We start from the raw sequence: 18924 nt of genomic DNA on the forward strand, positions 1-18924 counted from the left end.
AAATATGTTTTGATAAAAAGAAGAATAATATGTATGTAGTACTACGCTCACGAAGTCGGTCTAATATTAAATTATATTGATTAGGTTTAACTTGGGTTTAGGAGTAGTTGCTGACTTATCGGGCGTGGTGTGTGGTGGTGGTGGTAATATAATGAGGCTTACCTTTATTTAAAAGTTGGCAAAGTGTTTTTGACCATAAATGGGTTAATTTAAGTGAACAACAGTGATATGTATGTATGTGGGCATTATTCTCTCAGCTTGTCCCACCTCACGAGTCACAACAAATTGCTTGCGTCCACTGCCTAGACGACGTTGGACATCTGATTTTTCTGATGTGTATATGTGTGTGATGTGTGGACTTTATTGTGCCAAGATCCTTCTCGGTATAGTTAAACCGGCTTCACCTTTCCGGTTTTTTTTTGATTTATTAGCTAGATTTATTTTATTTCAAAATTGATTTAAGGATTGTTTAAGCTGGAACAATGGTTCCAAGTAGGCAAGTACAATTAACATATGGTGGACCTGATGATGTGGTAACACAAATGACAAAACAAGTCGTCATAGACGCACATTCTGATTTACCTACGTACACCTAGTGATCTAGAATCTAACGGTTGTTGGACCAAAGCAGCTAAGCCCCATTGCTTTCTCAAAGGATTTCTCAAAGGGTGTGGTGGTCATGGGTTTGGAGGATCTCATGACATCAGCTGAAGATGAAGACGGAGGAGGAGGAGAGGGACGAGATGGAACTGTGATGGTACGGACGCGAGCCATTGCTTCTTTGTGGAGTAAACGAAGAGGGTAGTTCCACCGAGCAACGCCTTGGTCCTTTAGCACTTCCACCGCCGCGATAGCCGTCGCCACCGCCCACGAAGCTTGCTTTCCGGCATTCATCTTTGTTTCTTTTCAAAAAAACCTCTTTAACAATGTGTGAGTTTTTAATCTTTGGATCTAGCCTACGTGTTTGGAGTTGCGTGGGTTTATAAAGGTGAGTCGAGAAAGTGGTACAGAACGAAAACAAGAGGCTAAAGAGAAGCCGCAGGTATTGTAAATTTGGGGCTCTCGTGGTTTTGGTAACTTTCCGCGTGAGGAACAATGTTGTACGTTTTTTACCAAAAAAAAAAAAAAAACAATGTTGTACGTGGGTTTTATTTTCCCATTACTTTTTTTTTTGTGTGGAAATTTGTTTTTATTTTATTTTAATTTACTTATTTTTACTTATTTTTGTCTTAGTTTAATTATTTTATATTTTTATTTGTTATTACTCAGTACTTCACTAGTTCAGATTTTTTTTTTCGGTGTTCCTAAAATAAAAATAGTCATAAACACACTATCATTTGATTTTTATTACTCGCAAACTACTACCGTCTCATTATATTCCAACCATCACCTACATTTTGATTTTACATAAAACTTATTACATATAAAAGACCCAAAACCCTCACATCATCATTATTCAGACACTATTTTATGGCAATTCAAATCCTGTTGGTGGCTTTCCTCTCTTTACGCCTTCAGAATGGTGTAACCTATATAACAGATTAAAGCCAAGTTATGACATATGCTTAATAAATACTAAAATACAATATCAAGAAACAAAATAAAAATACTACTTACTTCCACATTTGTAACCGGAGGGGATCTTCTTGCCGCAAGAACGAGCAACGTAAACCACTTTGTCCATATCAATATAGTTGGTAACATCCCTTGAAACGTAGCGGCATGCACAAGGTACGTCGATGGGACGGATTAGAGCGCAGCACGACCGAGACGGTGGTCCGGCGTTGCTGATGTAACGTTGACACTCATTCATCAGTCCCGACAAGTTAGCTCCACAGACCTGAGCTGTTGCCACGTGGAAATTTTCGGAGCCTATCATGAAAAAAGCTACTGCTAAGATAACCACTGTCCTCATCACTCCACCACCTCCCATCTCTTTTGTTTTTGTCTTTTGTCAACGGGTTTGAAATCTATGATGTGAATATATATTTGGTCAGACGATGGATTTGTATATATATAGGCATAATGTTAATGACATGCTTATTTATTATAGTAACAATTTTGTAGTGGGAAGCAACAAGGGGAGGGAGGGAGTGCTCTATATTACTAGTATTTGTTATCTTTGTAGGTGGGGAATGTTTCGTGGCAGTTTCTGAGTGAAGCTCCACTTAGTTAGTGGAGTGGTTGAAAATAGATTTGTGACTGATTCAATGAAATTTATTTTTGTCTCTGAATGAGCGTTGTTAATTAAAAGATGCCACTTATAAATGTTAAATTTTGGTGACATTGGTTTCCGATCACTAATCTACTGCTAAATTTGTGAATATCATCAGTGCATTTTCTTTTTACATTTATTTATCTAACGTTCCCGACGTGTGTGATGTTCCCGAGTATTTGTGCTATTTAAGACATTGATTTCCATAAATATTCAATCACTGGACCACCATGAGTTTGATGTGTTAGAAAACTTTCAAAATGAAGTGGTCTATGATCTCTGAGCAGAATGTGAGGTTGATCTAACGAATCAATTTGAAATAGCCATGGACAATTTAGCTGAAATACAATAGTGAATCTAAACAGTTACATTAGGATTTTTAGGAAAGAGTCTTTTTTACTCGCGATCTTTGTTTCACTTTGATAAGCGTCTAAGCATTATAAATTATTATGTTACATAGAAATACATTATCCCGCGTGGGATTATCTCTAATGTGTGTACCCGCCAGGTTCAAGTCAAACAAACCATCTTAAGATACATTCGGTCTGGTTTAGTTTGGTTCACAGGTTTAGAAACAACCAGCATACAAAAGTTTGTCTTAAGCTTCCCCGGATTTGCTAAAAGAAACAAGTTGTTTCTCCCTGTGCTTCTGAACAAGTGCTTCCAGATTCTTCGCCTTCTCTTCTCCATCTTTGAAATGTACTCTTCTTCCATGTCCTGGTTTACAAAACCGCCATCAGAATCCAAAATCACCATTTAAGTAAAGCATAAGTAGGCATATACAGTATAGAAAAAGTGCACTAACCCGGTATAAGCCAATTGAAATCCAGGTTGATCAACTTTTCTACGTTCTCGAGCTGGAGAGGCACTGCCACAGACACCCCAACATTTACGTATATCTTTCTATGCTCTTGAATGAGATATTCGAAAACATTCAATCCAAAGACATTTCAACAGATAAGTCTTTACCTGAACCGTGATTGTACTGCTCTAAAATGCTCAATCCAGATTCGGTCATTATTACATGGTCTCCAGTGAATAATGCCTTGAGGGGCCTATGGAACAGGCACACTGATCCCTGCAATTTATTTTGTACTAGGCTCTTATCACAAGATCATAACGAAATTCTTTCTAACCAAAAATGGTTTATATGTTCTTGCAGTTGGACAAACTTACTTCTGAATGACCAGGAGTGTGTATAAGCTCGACATCTTCATAGATGCTCCATGGTCCACTTCCTTCCAGCTTTAACTCCACATCAGAGGTCGAAGGTTCAACCTAACAAAGTAATAATCCCTAAATAGTCAATTAAAGCTAGTTGAGTAACAAATTATTTTCCTAGCTAGTTTGTGTTTGACTTTTATCCAACCTCAGAATCCTTTTCTGTTTTCTACAGTGCATATAATCAAAAATCTAAGATCTTTGTAACTCAGCAAGCTTTTTGTCAAAAAATCTACATGTTGAAAAACAATCGAGAATGTGCAGAGAATTTAGTAAAGACTAAAGAGATGCGATAAAATTCAAATACTTACATCTTCAGAATGCAGAATTCTGGTAGACTTGAATCGATCTGCCCATTTCTTGTGATCTGCAACATCATCCCTGAACAATGAAACAGCTTATCCCTGTTACAGTAATAATAAGAGAGAAAACAAGGAGTTTCTCCTTTTGGTGTTATCAACTCTACCTGTGTGTCAAAAACATGTAGCGTACACCACCCATCATCTCAATCTTTCGAGCAAGTTTCTCCATGTACCTAGGACTGCAGCAAACAACAAAACCTTGGTTTATCAGTTGTGTCGAGTTAATTGCCATACCAAAGTATATCAAGTATAAGCTGCTAAACAAAAAAGAATATAAGAATTCATGATACGTCATACCTATCAACAAGTATATTTCCCTCACGATGAAGAATTAAGTAGGAAGTTGCTCCATAGGACTTCTTGGAATGAAACCCACAATGAAAAACACCCTGAGCATAATACAAAGCTCAAAATTTATAACCTCAGCGAAAGCAGGAAGCCAAACAAAGAAATCTTATTTGTCGTGGAGCTCTATCCGTTAAAAACTGAAAGACAACTAAATCTACAGCTATTCAAAACATGAAGACAACATTTCAAATATTTTCGAGGCATGCTTAGTACAACTATCTAAACATTGTTACTTTCCTAAAAGATGAAAGCTTAGCGGATGAGAAGCTTACAGGGAGTGTGTCTTTGTCCACTGCAAGTGGAAAGCTATCTTGAGCTTCCCCTATGTCAGTAGGTGGAGTTTCAGTGCGTATAGAGCCCGTGGGACAAGATAATAAGGCCTGAAAGAAACAAGAAACAAGGGGTAACTAGGACAACCTCCCATAATTTTTTCGTGAATCATCTAAAGAGGGAAATTTTTGTCTATCATAAGGAATTTCTCAGTCTGAACTTCTATACAAACATATCCACAGACAAGGACCTAAAGGTACCCAAAACGCTATCAAAAATAAAATATTAAAAAACATCTCAGTGTGTGTTTCAGACATTCAACAGAAGGAAAAAGAAATCAAGGTTGCTACGACACCTGAAGAGCATTCAGCCTTTCCTCCTTACAGGTTGGTTGTTTAATAACCGCAGACATGTTGTCCTTTCGGGTGAATACTTCCTGTGAAGATAAAGCAGAAAAGACGGTTTAAGAATTGGCTAAACAAATGTAAAGCGAAATTAAATTTCTCCTCTAACAGCTGCTTTATTTAGCTTGCCAACAAACAACTAGTACATGAATATTCTAATGTCGTCTTCTATTGTAATGACTTTGATCATATCACACTATCTTCGAGATGTTATTCACAGCTTCTATTGAAAACATGCCAATTCAAAAAGCTAAACAAAATCCAGAGTTAGTTTATCATTCTTCGAGATCAAGACTAAGACATCGACTTCCCAGTACCCAAATTGAACACCCACAACTACTTTACCCTACCAAATGCTTAAAACAATGGAACTGTTCCTCTATTTCATAGGACCACCCAAAGGACCCACAAGACAGGAGGCAGAACAGAAAAATATTTGAAGCTTCATAGATTTCAGAGCAGAAAAGCTTACCGGAACCATCCAACGACATGTATCACAATCAATACAAGTGTTGTCTGCAAAAAATCCATTGAGGGAGAGAGAGAGGGCGTTATTGATCTCTCTCAGTTTTCGATCAGCTATAAAACTAAAAAAAATATATATATATATATACTTTATATACCAACAAATATATCGCCTTCGACATTCTGAGTGCGTCGTCTAGAGTTCTCATGACTTGTCACTTGAGCTGCTTTAATAGATCCAGATACTCTCCTTCCTGTTAAAGCCGTCGAGCTAAAAGAGGAAACTTTTGATGTAAAGATCGGTTCTTTTGAACGGAATTGATAAGAGAGCGACGCAAATGCAGAGGAAGAAGCTGAAGCCATGACTGGGTCTGGGTGATTGATTCTCGTCTCTTCTCTTCTCTTTGTGACTTCTGATGAGTGTGTAGCACAGTCGCAGCAGAGTCGTACTCATCTTGAACTTCGCCTGTGTGAAATATATTTGACTATTAAAAAAAAAATATATATTTGACTAATCGAGGACCCGATTTAATCTATCGAGATCTGGTTTACTTATGGTTAAGCAAATATCCTTCGGTTAAACCGTTCAATATCGATTAGACACGTGTAAGCTTCTTTCTCAGTCGTGCCAGGTCCTTCATTGTAGATCATCTATCATCTCTCAATCCCAATTCTCAGAAACACCATTTTTCTAATCTTGTTTCCTTGGATCAGAGATACGAATCTGAATCACAGTCACGAGATCTTCAGTGTTTTCCGACGGTGATCGATGTTTCACGTGGAAGAAGAAAGCAGCGGAGGCGATGGGTCTGAGATTGATGAGGAGATAGCCGGAGACGATTCGACGACGTCATTGTCACGATGGGTGTTTGATGAGAAGGATGACTATGAGGTTAACGAAGATTACGACGATGATGGATACGACGACCATAATCACGCGGAAATGGATTCCGATGATGAGGATGACAATGTGGAGCAGCGTTTGATTCGAACTAGCCCTGCCGTTGACTCTTTCGATGTTGACGCACTTGAGATTCCTGGAACTCAGAAAAACGAAATCGAGGTTTACCATTTTATTCGAAATTTACCTTATCATTTGAGTGTGAATGTTGGTTATCTTCTTCTACATGTTGTTTACTTCTCGATCTGATTAAGTTGAGGAACTTGCTAATCTGTTTTTGTAGGAGTCTGGCATAGGAAAGAAACTCATACTTGCTTTGCAGACTCTAGGGGTTGTATTTGGTGATATCGGTACTAGTCCATTGTATACCTTCAGTGTCATGTTCAGAAGATCTCCAATTAACGACAAAGATGACATAATTGGAGCTTTGTCATTGGTGATATACACTTTAATATTGATCCCTCTTGTAAAGTATGTACATTTTGTTCTTTGGGCCAATGATGATGGTGAAGGTATTTCTCTTTCCCCTATCTGGTGTTAATTTTAAACTTCGGTAAAAAACCTTATGTTTTGGAAATGAACTGCAGGTGGTACTTTTGCTTTGTATTCGTTGATCTGTAGGCACGCAAATGTTAGCCTTATCCCAAATCAACTTCCATCAGATGCTCGCATATCAGGCTTTGGTTTGAAGGTTCCATCTTCAGAACTTGAAAGGTCCTTGATAATAAAAGAAAGACTGGAGGCGTCAATGGCCTTGAAAAAGCTTCTTCTTATTTTAGTTCTTGCCGGCACTGCTATGGTTATTGCCGATGCCGTTGTTACGCCTGCAATGTCAGGTACTAATATGCTGTCAGCTACATTGTTTGTTCATATGTCATATACCAATTATAGGGGAAAAGAAATGTGAGCATTACTATTGCATAAATAATCTGCAGTTAACTCTATCCTCTTTTTGGACACAGTAATGTCTGCTATAGGTGGTCTGAAGGTTGGAGTTGGTGCTATAGAACAAGGTAACTTGTAACTGTAGTTGACATTCATTAGCCTATTTATGGTCATGAGCATGATTTCTTCTAATTTTCACAAATCGTAAAACCTTCCTTGGATTTATGTATTCCTTGGACCAGACAATTCTATATGGGGTTTAATGGTTGCATCCTAGGTCTCTTGACTTCAGTTAGATTATAGATACAGCAAAGAAAAATGAAACAAGAGGATAAACTCTCCTTCCCCCTCAACTAATGATTCTATTAAGCTTTCAACAAACATAATCTTATCTTTATGAGCTATCGTGACCTATTTTTTTGTGAAAATATTCTAACTATGGCATCATTTGCAGATCAGGTGGTCGTGATATCAGTCAGCTTTCTTGTGATCTTGTTCAGTGTTCAAAAATATGGAACCAGCAAACTGGGGCTTGTTTTGGGTCCTGCTTTACTTCTGTGGTTTTTTTGTCTTGCTGGCATTGGAATTTACAACCTCATTAAATATGACAGCAGCGTTTTTAAAGCGTTTAATCCTGCATATATCTATTTCTTTTTCAAGAGAAACTCTGTAAATGCATGGTATGCACTTGGGGGTTGCGTTCTGTGTGCAACTGGTAAATCTCATATTCTGGGATATATTTTTAAAAGCTTAAATATACTGAATGACTTTTTGACTAAATTTCATTGCTCATTTTATACATGTGGATGTGGATCTCAGGATCGGAGGCCATGTTTGCAGATCTTAGCTATTTTACCGTTCACTCGGTCCAGGTAATTTAAGGAGATAGATACTGATTATTTCCCACTGCTCTTCTAATAGCTGTCTTTTCTAGAGTCATCTGAACTTTTGATTCAGTGGTAGTGTTTATCTGCAGCTTACTTTTATCCTTCTGGTGTTACCTTGCCTCTTGCTGGGTTATTTGGGTCAAGCTGCGTACCTTTCTGAAAACTTCAGCGATGCTGGGGATGCTTTCTTTTCGTCAGTTCCAAGTAAGATCCACTAGCTTCCACAGTACGTCAAGATCAACAAGGGTATTCCTTCATTTGCTGGCTTGATTTTACCTCTCACTTCACGTTTCTAACTGTTTGTTACTCTCTTTTTGTTTCAGGTTCTTTATTTTGGCCAGTCTTTCTCATTTCAAATATTGCTGCTTTAATTGCCAGTCGTGCTATGACAACAGCCACATTTACATGCATCAAACAATCAATAGCACTAGGCTGTTTCCCACGTCTTAAAATCATCCACACCTCAAAGAAATTCATTGGACAGATTTATATACCGGTTCTTAACTGGTTCCTTCTGGTGGTGTGTCTGACCGTTGTCTGCTCTACCTCAAACATTTTCGCGATTGGAAACGCGTATGGTAATGTTTTCTTCTCGTAGCATCTCGTTTGGGGAAAATATAAATATTTGGCTGAAACCCGTTTAGTCATTTCTAATTAGTTTTACCGAAAAAGTTACTGAAAGTTAAGTTCTGGTACATGGTGTATGATGTTTTTCTGTTATAAAGATAACTTTCTCTTTGCATTTTTTGTGTGTGGCTTGTCCATTAATCCTAGAGATATCAATGCTGTGGTTTTGGATTTGGATCTACAGGCATCGCAGAGCTAGGAATTATGATGACTACAACTATTTTGGTGACCCTTATCATGCTTCTTATCTGGCAGACGAACATCATAGTTGTGAGCTTGTTTGCATTTGTTTCCCTGGCAGTCGAATTGATTTTCTTCTCATCAGTTTGTTCAAGTGTGGCTGATGGAAGTTGGATAATCCTGGTTTTTGCTACAATCATGTTTCTCATAATGTTCGTTTGGAACTACGGGAGTAAACTGAAGTATGAAACTGAAGTCCAGAAAAAGCTACCAATGGACCTACTACGAGAACTGGGCAGTAACCTAGGGACGATTAGAGCACCCGGTATTGGTCTTCTTTATAATGAGCTAGCAAAAGGAGTTCCAGCAATTTTTGGTCATTTTCTAACCACCCTTCCTGCAATCCATTCCATGGTTATCTTTGTGTGTATAAAGTATGTCCCTGTTCCAAGTGTGCCTCAGACTGAGAGGTTTCTTTTCAGACGTGTCTGCCCAAGAAGTTACCATTTATTCCGCTGTGTTGCCAGGTAAACATAGCAACCGTTTTCAAATTGAAGACAATTTAGTTATTATAAATAAGTTTTCATATATAAAGTGCTGTGCGTTTACAACAGGTATGGATACAAAGATGTGCGGAAGGAAAATCACCAGGCCTTTGAGCAAATACTGATTGAGAGTCTAGAAAAATTTATTCGTAAGGAAGCACAAGAGCGTGCACTTGAGAGTGATGGAGACCATAATGATACAGATTCCGAGGATGATATGACTCTGTCCAGAGTTTTGATAGCACCCAATGGAAGTGTGTATTCACTTGGAGTGCCTCTCTTAGCTGAGCACATGGAATTATCAAACAAGCGACCTGTGGAAAGAAGAAGGGCCAGCATAGATTTTGGGGCAGGTCCTTCAACGGCGTTGGATGTGGAGCAGAGTCTAGAAAAGGAATTGTCGTTTATTCACAAAGCAAAAGAGTCAGGAGTTGTGTATCTACTGGGGCATGGGGACATAAGGGCTACTAAGGATTCTTGGTTTCTTAAGAAGCTGGTGATAAATTACATGTATGCTTTCTTGAGGAAGAACTGCAGGAGAGGGATAACAAACCTAAGCGTTCCGCATTCACATTTGATGCAAGTTGGAATGACTTATATGGTATGAACTGGACTGATCAAACTACTGGTTTTCATCTATGCTCAAGTTTCCTTAAATTGTCGAAGAACACGAAACACAAACCAAGTCCGGGGATAAAATTTTCTTCTAAACATTGTTCTGTAAGTGCGATTGGTTCTAAAGTATAGAAGAAACAAGATGAATTTTTGTATTGAGAGTTGATAATTGATTCTGTATTTGTTATTCTATTGATTGATTTGTTTTGGCTCGTCCCAGACTGAGTACTGTATTGGAATAAAAAAAAAAGGGACTTGCTCTGGCAATAAATTTTGCTATGTGACATGAATTTTGAATCTTTATTTCGTATGAGACAATCTTTATTTCGCTTCCGCACTATGATTTTTATACAAAATCAAATTCCAGAGTATCAAATGCCAAAGCAAATCAGAGTTTTGAATGTTATTGTGGCTAAATGTTAGAAGCTCGAGGAATTGCCTGAAAAATCAATCGAGATGATTCTCCAAAGTATCAATACCTAACAAACCCTCGCAAGAATAAACACACGAAAATTTTCCTAAGAATGAAAAGTAAAAACCTATACAGACTTTAACTCTGCAAAAATCACAAAACCGAGCCTCAATATAGTGGAAATGCCCCATTTAAGACCTTTCCTTCCATCTTGTATTCTCATGTGACTGCTTTGTTGACTCTTTTGGTTCCCATTTGTCATTTTTATCTTTTCGGTTTGAGAAGAATCTGTACCTCAGAAGTAAGGAATTAGTCATGACACCCAGAGAGCTTACACCCATGAGAGCCCCCGCCATTGATGGAGTCAACATGGTTCCAGTAAATGGTAGCAACACTCCAGCCGCAATTGGGATTCCTACCTAGATAGTTTTAGATAAACAGAACAAAAGACATTATTAACTCATTAGATATTCAAAATGATTCCAGTAAGAAAATTAAGACATGAAAATGCAGAACAACTTACAATGTTGTATCCAAACGCCCACCAAAGATTCTGCTTCACAGTCTTCATGGTTTGCCGACTTAGCTCCATTGCATCAAGCAACTGCAAGGAAATCATTTAAATACTAACTACATGTGCCCAAATTCATTGAAGCCAAAGCGAAGCATCTAAAACCCTTTTTCAGTAAGAAAGCGCAGTGTCATGTGACCAGCAATTTTACGCATCAATTAAAAATTTATACATCTAAATGAAGATGCTTGATGGCTAGTCCACAAATTTTAAAAAAGTTTCATTAGATAACTTCAGTTTGTTACTATTGTAGTCAACATACTAAGGTTTAGGGTGGTATGGTGTTTAGGATTTAGGGTATAGTGTTTAGGATTTAGGATAGTTTTTAGGGTTTAGGGTTAGTGTCACTACTGTAGTCAATAAAATAAGGTTTAGGGGTCAGGGTTTATGTTTAGAGTATATAGTTTAGGGTTAAGGGTTTAGGTTTAGGGTATAGGGTTTAGATTGATTTCCTACACTAACCTTATCCCCTAAACCCGAACCCTAATCCTAAACCCTAAACCATGAGCCTAAGGATATATTTGAACAAACGGCAGTGATAACTGGAGCTCTTACTTTGTTGCACAATAAAATGAAAAAAGGTACTAGTGTTGTGGGTATAATATGAGAAACCTGTGTTAACCGATTGCCCATCAAGACAACGGGAGACACCTCACTGGCCGCTCCTGCACCACCACCCATGGCCACTCCAACATCAGATGATGCCAGAGCAGCAGCATCGTTTATTCCATCGCCCACCATTGCAACAATCTTCTTATTCTTTTGAAGTTCATTGATAAAGTTCTTTTTCTCTGCTGGTTTAACTCCTGCTATAACCTGTATATAACAAACTAGATCAGGCATTTTAAGGGATTAAGGAGATTGCACGAACTATATCTGAGTATCTGACTAATGACAGTCAGTAGTTCAAAATGAGGTTTATGCCTACAGCTCAATCACTGATTCAATGCCGTCACTTTAAATGTTTGGTACTTCTCACCAAATAGCACCTTTTAACAAACTATACATGCCAAAACTCCCAAAGAAGTTTTATCAATCCAAGTATAAGAACATACCCGTTCTTGATTAATTCCAACGACAGAAGCTACATAATTGGCAGCATTCCTCTTGTCACCAGACAGCATGTACACATCAATTCCCTGGCGAGTCAAATTCTCAACAACTTGAGCAGATTCTTCCCTGATTTTATCTTCAAAACGGATGACTGCAGCAAGTGTATTATCCACCGCAATATACACAACAGACTGGTTGTTAAATTCATGTTCTTCTAATGCATGCAATGAGTTCTTGATGGCTCCATGTCTGCATAGCGCAAGAGTGAATTAAAAAGAGAAGTTTCTGTCTTTTTACAGTTCAAAAACCTGCAACTTCCTTATGCTTGATCAGTATATTCTTCACATGTCCCACAAATACTTATGCTTAGATATGTACGATCCTATGGAGAAAAAAAGAATAGATGTATAATCTTGACTTGTGGCCAGGCAGCAGAAGTAGGTCAAAATTGTGACAGCAATGACCACATCATCAACAAAAATTGCATAAACGCGATGATTACTTATCAGGAGCCAAATCACTACTAAATTAGCAAACAAACCACTTAAACAAAGGATGCACATATTATACCTCTGAACCCATTCTAGAGTCCCAACTGTAACCCTCTTATTATTGACAATAGCAAAAGCACCAGACCCTGGTTCTTCAGTAAATGTTCCATCCTCTGCCTGCAGTGATGGAGTTCATTAACTTCATCAAACTAGGGAAATGATAATCATTCAGTCTTACCTTCATAGTTGGACAATTACGAGCCCGGGCTGCTTTTATAATCGCTTTCCCTACAGGGTGCGTAGTGTTTGATTCAACAGCAGCTGCTAACATCAAAACCTCAACTTCTGACCAAGAATCACTCAAATTGTCTCTGTTTAAGAACATGAGGACTCAGATGTTTTCACGAAACAAAGTAGGGAAAATTTCAAGAAAACAACAACTAATTTAGAACAGTAAAATGCTTAAACAAGTATTATTTAAAACTATCAAAGATCTGTGCCCAGAATCATTCAAAATATCAAGCCTGACAAAGCTTTAGGCGCAAAATTGGGTATGTAAGAAGCTTCATATAAAAAGGAAACAATATTTTGTCAGTGAGAGACTTCGTAATGCAACAAATAGATATTTTGAACACTATTGCTCCATATTTCGCTAGTCTCTCTTGTTCCCATCAAATTCCACTCTAAATTTAATCCACTTTCATATCCAATGTTTGCTATATCAACTTTATAGTTTTCAAAAGATAGGTAAGCCTAACATAGGTAAGCCACACATAACGGAAAGTATCTAAGCATCAATATGCCCATGATGAATAGTTAGATCACTGATTTTTTCGAATCAGTAGAGAGCCTGACCTTGGATCTTCAGGAATAATAACTTCAGTCACGACAGGGTGTCCCTTCGTCAGTGTCCCAGTTTTGTCGAAGACAACAGTATCAACCGAGGAAAACTTTTCAAGAATATCACCACCACGAAGAAGTAATCCTCTTCTTGCTCCTAATGATGTACCAACCTATGGGATATATCAAGGTCTTCAACGCCTTACTCTATCTGATTCATAGCAGAAAAAATGTTTATTCAGTAGAAAAATTACCAGCATTGCTGTTGGTGTAGCCAACCCAAGGGCACAAGGACAAGCCACAACCTGGTCCAAATAAAGGTCTGTGAGATAAATAAAAAATGGAGAAATTTTAAGCCTTTTTTGGTTTGATAAATCTAAATTATTAAGGTTCTAATAGAGTCAAAAGTGAAATACGAACTTTGTCATATCCACTCTAATTTTTTTTAAGTGATATCATCGGCAACAGTTGAGGTGGTTGTATTTGATTTCAAAGCTTTGTTTGCACATGCTTGATCTCATGAAAGTATTAACATTTAAATCAATTGTAAATAAATTTAAAGCATACCAGGACGCTGCAAGATAGTTGAAGGGCTAAAGACATTGGGCTCCCGTTTTGCAGTGCAGAAGGAAGAACATGTGCACCAAATAAATTCCAGAATGTAAATGTAGCCGCAGAGAGTGCCATCACTCCATATGTGAAGCGTCCTGCGACCTGTATTTGCAAAAAAAAAAAAAATGTTTTGTCCTGGTTAAATCTAAATGTGCAAAATCGCAATTTCAACACAAAGCCAACCACCAAAAAAGTCTTCTCCTACGTAAACTATGTGCCAGTAGTTTCCCAGCTTTTAACATCGCTGTGGCTATGCAGAGATTTAAGAGGATATAATAAGCTAAAATTTAAAATACTACATGGGCCAAACAGGAAAGGGAAGAAAGCAAACAATGGAAATTACAGTCTATCCATATTATTTACAAATTAGAACACAGAATTAGCACAGTAGATTCCATAAATTTACAGTGAGCGAGGAATAAGAAGACGGCTCAGTCACATTAATTAGGATTCACCCACAGAAGCATGTTTGTCATAAGAAAACTAGTATCTTTTGTTAAAATCAGCTTATTCATGATATCTACAAAGGCAATTCACAAGATAGTATCTCTGCTGAAACTTACAATACAAACCGGTTTCTCAATCAAATATCCATCCAGCACCGGGAAACTCACTGACAGGTTTGTCAAATTGCCATGACTATGCAAATACTTAAACTTTTTTTGCCCCACAACATTACAGAGGAAATCAATGTCAATCGAAATTGGTATTAAAATGCACTACGAAAGAGAGAAAGAGACCTTGTCAACCAAATGCTGTACTGGTGCTTCTCTACTCTGAGCCTCTTCAACCAGACGAATAATGTCCCCCACTGCAGTTTCACCCCCTGATCTATGCACTTCGACAGTGAGAGTTCCATTCAGGTTTATAGATCCTGCTGCGACTTGACTCTAGCCAAAATATTTTTTCATAAAAAAACTTGAATTATATCTACAAAATAATATTCCAAAGTTGATGAAACTTTTATAAAATGTTCAAAGGAGTGTCGACCCAAAAAGTCGTGATCAAAATATTCTCATCTATCTCAGGCTACACTAGATATAGATAGGATTGGAATAGAGATTTACTTACCCCTGGCTCTTTCGTCACTGGCAATGGTTCACCTGTGAAACTTGACTCATCAATGGCGCTTCTTCCTGACTTGACCACACCATCTGCTGGAACTCGATCCTGGGTAAATAAAGAGAACATAACCCAAACGTCAATGAAAAGGATACACGAAGAAGAACATTAAAATAAGATGTTCATCCTCCTAATAGTTTGCATAAGAATGAATGAGAATATTCCTTCCAGTAAAATAACTAAATGGGAAACAACAACATAATATGCATAAGAATGAAAATTCTCGCTTCTTACTCCTGGTAGTATGATGACTAGATCACCGACAGAGAGACTATTACAAGGAACTTCAACAGTTGAATTTTGCTGATCCCCATCAAGCAGAAGCCGAGCTTTTGAAGGCAAAACACTCAGAAGGCTAGTCATATCACTGGTGGCTTTTATTTTAGCTCTCTGTTCAAGATTCCTCCCCAGCAATACAAAAGCTATTAACATAACTGGTTCCTCAAAAAATGTCTTCCAACCCTGAATGTCAAAATAGTATTACAGGTATATACTATCAGCCATCAGTCAAAAGGATAAATACAGATATGGAGATCAAGAATTTTAATACTCCTAGCTTACAGAAAATTATCCAGAAATAAAAAGATAAACACTATTACTTATGCAGCTGATGTAAAATATGTTAATGAAGCCAAATTGTTCTGTTTCAAAATATTAAAGCATGTATTAAACAAAGCAGAATACTCATCTTTCACGTGTCATTCATTCAACTTCAAATTAACATTTTCAAAACTCATTGATGCATAATCCCTCCAAATATTCATGCAAAATATTTTGCTTAAGTAATCTAGAAATCCAAATATTCATGCAAAATAGTTTGCCAGAAAGTTATAGTTGACTATATATATATACAAGAGCAAGAAAATTTACAATCTACTAACACTTGATTAAAATGGCAGATTGATTTTATCGTTATAAATATCTAAGCTTGAAGAAAGTTGATTACTCGCTTGTATCTAAATGACCATATGGTATTCACGTATACAAGGGGTAAAGTTAGTTGCATATATAAGTTTAGATCAAAGCTTTGTTCAGCTTTGAATGAAAATTTCGTTAGTGTTTACTACTAAAGAAATTTCATAATCACAACAAAACTTCTTTCCACTGGACAGTAGAGGGTGTGAGGGAAAGAATCGTTAAATTACCAATTTTGGAATCATGGCTGCCAGTGAGCTAACAGAAAATGATGACAAAGCCCCAAGACCAACTAGCGTGTTCATGTTTGGAGAACCCTTCAAAAGGCTCTTGACACCATCAAGTACTAGCTTGCGCCCAGGACCAAGCAGCGTAATCAAACATAAGGACACATGGAACCCCGTTGAATGGATTGCATGAATCCAAGGAGCATTAACACCTAGAAAGTGAGTTAAATGGCCAACCAAGCATACAGCACATAGGGCCCATGAAACAACAAGCTCACGGCCTGTAAAACAATCAAGTGATATACAAATTTCAGAAACAAGACATCAATTTCTTATAAAAGCAAATCAAATTTGCGGAAACCATTTAGTCATTTACCACTCTCTTTTAAGCGAGCCTGCTTGTCTTTTGTCTTTGTTTCGAAAACTTTGAAGAAATTCTCTGTCACCAAATCTGGAACAAAGATAGATACTTAGTGCTAATACCAAGAAAGACAACTGTAAAATAACCTGACCCAGAAAAGCAAGGGCATCCAGAATCTTTCTGTGACTAATAAGCTGACATGCCTAAGACTTACCATATGAATAACGAAACAATACATTAAGAGCAACAAAACGAGTGTCGACTAAATTACAAAAGAGCAACAAAAAGAGTGTTGACTAACTTAATCCAGCCCCTAGTCAAGCTAAAATGACATATCGAGTGATAGGTCAGTTACGAAATCCATGACCGAATGAAGGTCAGCCATCAAAAACATAAATGCAATGTATCATTTTGGAAAATTGACCATTATAGAAGAAGATCATAACTACAAAGCTATGATGTCTGGTTCAGAAAAGGCATATCATAACTGGAAAACATAAGATAGATACACGGCCTTAGGATAATCAATTTATCACAAGGACTGACAACAAGGTCTATATAAATGGAACCACTAGCACCAGAAATTTATGTGTACAATCAATTCGCCCTTATCAGCTGCTCTTTATCATCTGTGAAAGGAGAAGTAATCAAGTTAGAACACTTAGAACTAGTCCAGAATAAATTCAAGTCAACTATTGAAAAAACTGAAATTCCTTCAAACAAAGAACATACCATAGCGATAATGATTGCTGCTGGATAAATATTTTGTACTATCAAGGTGAAAACTCTCCTGCAATATCTTCAGGAACTTCCCCTACCCCACAAGTATCCACCGGATTTGCAAAAAGATGATGAGTTTTTTTTTTTTTTTACTTCCAGTCAACTAGCATTACTGAAGCACTAAAAAATAAGGCACTATTTTCAAACAAGATACATGAAAGATTAAAACCACTTGGGGGAAAATATTTCGGCACCCTAGAACCATTTAGCTACCTGTATTATCACAGAATAACCCTATTCCTAGACAGTAAACTGTGAGAAGTTTCAGAAAAACTTTAAACACATGAAATAAGATAGTATGCAGGAACTCCAATCACAGAAACAAACAAGACCTGCAAGACTGAGTCTAAAAGGACCAAAACAAGCTTATAAGGAAAATAGTGATCATGATCCCCAGCAAATGCGACTTTCAGCAAAACAAAGAAAGGATCACCACAAAAATATTAAGAGTCACACCTCGAGGAGTAGACTGAAACCCGCAATTGGTCAGATGGTTTGCAAGCGTCTCCCCTAAACTCTTTTGCCAATCAGGTACACTTTTAGCTTCCGGTACAGGCCACACTATTGCTGTCTCGGTGGTGAGATTAACACTAGCAGAAGCAACTTGAGGCTATACATCAAAGAATAGGAAACAAGAAAAGAGAGTTTTAAATCAAAATAATTGGGTAACCATACTCTGAGACAAAGAAAGAATACACCAATTTGGTCTTAGGCGAGAGATGCAGACCAGGAGAGGAAGAAAAGTAAGAAAAGTAAATAAACTTCACACTTACTTGGCTTTCCAATATCTTCTTCACACTAGCTGAACAACCTCCACATGTCATCCCCTTCAATAGAGTAGAGATCGATGTTAGCAACATAATAACAGTACTGAAATGAATTCGAAATCATGAAGAATAGAGAAACAGAGAGAGCACATACTCCAACATCGAGGATAATAATATCTGACGACGGAAGGGAGACACCATCACTTGCTGCAGCACCCAATTTCGACTTGGAATCACCACTGTCCGATCCTCCGCCACCTCCGCCACCATTTCCACCGTTATACCCACCAACTCCTGCACCACCGCCGCCACTTGAAATACTTCTGAAAGACGGCGATGAGCTCGACAAACACTGCAAACGGCGTCGGATAACCGGCAAAACAGCAGCTCCCAAGCTTCTCAAAGCGGAATTAGAGGAGATAAGGCTACTGCCGTGAAGCCCACCAAGACGGCGCACGGCTGGAGAACAACGAGCCAGCAACCGAGGATGGAGGTGTCTGGCGCCGGAGAAATGACGGTTAAGAGCTTTAGAAATAGTGAGGAGAGGTAATGAAGGACCACCACTAGTTCTGGCCATCGTTGTGGCCGTGGCGGTTGAGAGAGCGGAGAATGTAGACTCCATGGAAGTGGTGGCTCCGTAATCTCTCAATCCCTCGAATCCCGTTATCTCTTTTTTCTTTCCGGTAAAAGTGTTTTACTTCTCTCTATAAACGAGTGGTGTCCACGTGTTAAATCGCATTCTGATTTCTCCAATCTTCTTCATCATCATCATACAATACAATCTTCTTTCTTTTGGTTTCTCAAAAGGCTCAAGATATGTTGAATGAGTCCAGAAAATTAGGAATCAT

At 37.9% G+C, this 18924-nt stretch overlaps 5 protein-coding genes across 9 annotated transcripts; 1 reads left to right on the plus strand and 4 right to left on the minus strand.

Annotated features, from left to right (window-relative positions):
- Positions 1–436: 436 nt before the first annotated feature.
- On the minus strand, positions 437–984 carry LOC17880807. The gene has a single exon (XM_006282798.2). It carries the CDS (start codon positions 892–894, stop codon positions 601–603), a length of 294 nt encoding a protein of 97 aa, XP_006282860.1. The 5' UTR covers positions 895–984; the 3' UTR covers positions 437–600.
- Positions 985–1316: 332 nt separating this feature from the next.
- On the minus strand, positions 1317–1985 carry LOC17880322. Its single transcript, XM_006284734.2, has 2 exons — positions 1618–1985; positions 1317–1529 (listed from the first exon to the last, which is right to left on the minus strand). The coding sequence occupies exons 1-2, from the start codon at positions 1931–1933 to the stop codon at positions 1507–1509; spliced, it is 339 nt and encodes a 112-aa protein (XP_006284796.1). The 5' UTR covers positions 1934–1985; the 3' UTR covers positions 1317–1506.
- A 618-nt stretch (positions 1986–2603) lies between these two features.
- LOC17878196 lies at positions 2604–5739 on the minus strand. The gene is made up of 11 exons (XM_006283949.2): positions 5444–5739; positions 5293–5336; positions 4772–4852; positions 4419–4526; positions 4096–4187; positions 3903–3977; positions 3748–3817; positions 3392–3493; positions 3185–3293; positions 3021–3083; positions 2604–2932 (listed from the first exon to the last, which is right to left on the minus strand). The coding sequence occupies exons 1-11, from the start codon at positions 5646–5648 to the stop codon at positions 2814–2816; spliced, it is 1068 nt and encodes a 355-aa protein (XP_006284011.1). The 5' UTR covers positions 5649–5739; the 3' UTR covers positions 2604–2813.
- Positions 5740–5930: 191 nt separating this feature from the next.
- Positions 5931–10125, plus strand: LOC17878844 (potassium transporter 13). Its single transcript, XM_006283040.2, has 10 exons — positions 5931–6348; positions 6470–6698; positions 6774–7022; positions 7149–7199; positions 7526–7786; positions 7891–7943; positions 8048–8162; positions 8282–8536; positions 8770–9292; positions 9380–10125. Exons 1-10 carry the CDS (start codon positions 6055–6057, stop codon positions 9915–9917), a joined length of 2568 nt encoding a protein of 855 aa, XP_006283102.1. The 5' UTR covers positions 5931–6054; the 3' UTR covers positions 9918–10125.
- A 161-nt stretch (positions 10126–10286) lies between these two features.
- On the minus strand, positions 10287–18851 carry LOC17880298 (copper-transporting ATPase PAA1, chloroplastic). 5 transcript variants are annotated; one of them, XM_023778447.1, is made up of 17 exons: positions 18231–18844; positions 18083–18136; positions 17766–17919; positions 16545–16619; positions 16172–16449; positions 15261–15488; positions 14976–15074; positions 14645–14794; positions 13860–14006; positions 13547–13597; positions 13308–13465; positions 12691–12823; positions 12532–12629; positions 11964–12210; positions 11521–11724; positions 10861–10941; positions 10287–10756 (listed from the first exon to the last, which is right to left on the minus strand). In XM_023778447.1, the coding sequence occupies exons 1-17, from the start codon at positions 18696–18698 to the stop codon at positions 10529–10531; spliced, it is 2853 nt and encodes a 950-aa protein (XP_023634215.1). In that variant the 5' UTR covers positions 18699–18844; the 3' UTR covers positions 10287–10528. The 5 variants fall into 5 exon arrangements, with proteins under 5 accessions (XP_023634215.1, XP_023634216.1, XP_023634217.1 ...); XM_023778448.1 differs by lacking the exons at positions 10287–10756; positions 10861–10941; positions 11521–11724; ... (4 more) ...; positions 13547–13597; positions 13860–14006 and adding an exon at positions 14423–14560 and having other exon boundaries at positions 18231–18851; XM_023778449.1 differs by lacking the exons at positions 10287–10756; positions 10861–10941; positions 11521–11724; ... (4 more) ...; positions 13547–13597; positions 13860–14006 and having other exon boundaries at positions 14743–14834; positions 18231–18847.
- Positions 18852–18924: the final 73 nt, after the last annotated feature.

This window comes from Capsella rubella, unplaced genomic scaffold (assembly GCF_000375325.1).
Source record: "Capsella rubella cultivar Monte Gargano unplaced genomic scaffold, Caprub1_0 scaffold_7, whole genome shotgun sequence".
Lineage (NCBI taxonomy): Eukaryota > Viridiplantae > Streptophyta > Magnoliopsida > Brassicales > Brassicaceae > Capsella > Capsella rubella.

What these genes read in the sequence shown, in the direction of transcription:
- LOC17880807 (XM_006282798.2), bottom strand. Translation starts at nt 894, where the DNA reads ATGAATGCCGGAAAGCAAGCTTCGTGGGCGGTGGCGACGGCTATCGCG.
- LOC17880322 (XM_006284734.2), bottom strand. Translation starts at nt 1,933, where the DNA reads ATGGGAGGTGGTGGAGTGATGAGGACAGTGGTTATCTTAGCAGTAGCT. An exon ending in CTCCGGTTACAAATGTGGAA is followed by an intron (nt 1,530 to 1,617) that starts GTAAGTAGTATT and finishes TCTGTTATATAG; the next exon opens with GTTACACCATTCTGAAGGCG.
- LOC17878196 (XM_006283949.2), bottom strand. Translation starts at nt 5,648, where the DNA reads ATGGCTTCAGCTTCTTCCTCTGCATTTGCGTCGCTCTCTTATCAATTC. An exon ending in CATGTCGTTGGATGGTTCCG is followed by an intron (nt 4,853 to 5,292) that starts GTAAGCTTTTCT and finishes TTATCTTCACAG; the next exon opens with GAAGTATTCACCCGAAAGGA. An exon ending in GCAGTACAATCACGGTTCAG is followed by an intron (nt 3,084 to 3,184) that starts GTAAAGACTTAT and finishes TGTCTGTGGCAG; the next exon opens with TGCCTCTCCAGCTCGAGAAC.
- LOC17878844 (XM_006283040.2), top strand. Translation starts at nt 6,055, where the DNA reads ATGTTTCACGTGGAAGAAGAAAGCAGCGGAGGCGATGGGTCTGAGATT. An exon ending in AGTTGGTGCTATAGAACAAG is followed by an intron (nt 7,200 to 7,525) that starts GTAACTTGTAAC and finishes CATCATTTGCAG; the next exon opens with ATCAGGTGGTCGTGATATCA. An exon ending in TTTCTTTTCGTCAGTTCCAA is followed by an intron (nt 8,163 to 8,281) that starts GTAAGATCCACT and finishes TTTTTGTTTCAG; the next exon opens with GTTCTTTATTTTGGCCAGTC.
- LOC17880298 (XM_023778447.1), bottom strand. Translation starts at nt 18,698, where the DNA reads ATGGAGTCTACATTCTCCGCTCTCTCAACCGCCACGGCCACAACGATG. An exon ending in CAGCCATGATTCCAAAATTG is followed by an intron (nt 15,489 to 16,171) that starts GTAATTTAACGA and finishes TTTGACATTCAG; the next exon opens with GGTTGGAAGACATTTTTTGA. An exon ending in TAGTCATCATACTACCAGGA is followed by an intron (nt 15,075 to 15,260) that starts GTAAGAAGCGAG and finishes TTATTTACCCAG; the next exon opens with GATCGAGTTCCAGCAGATGG.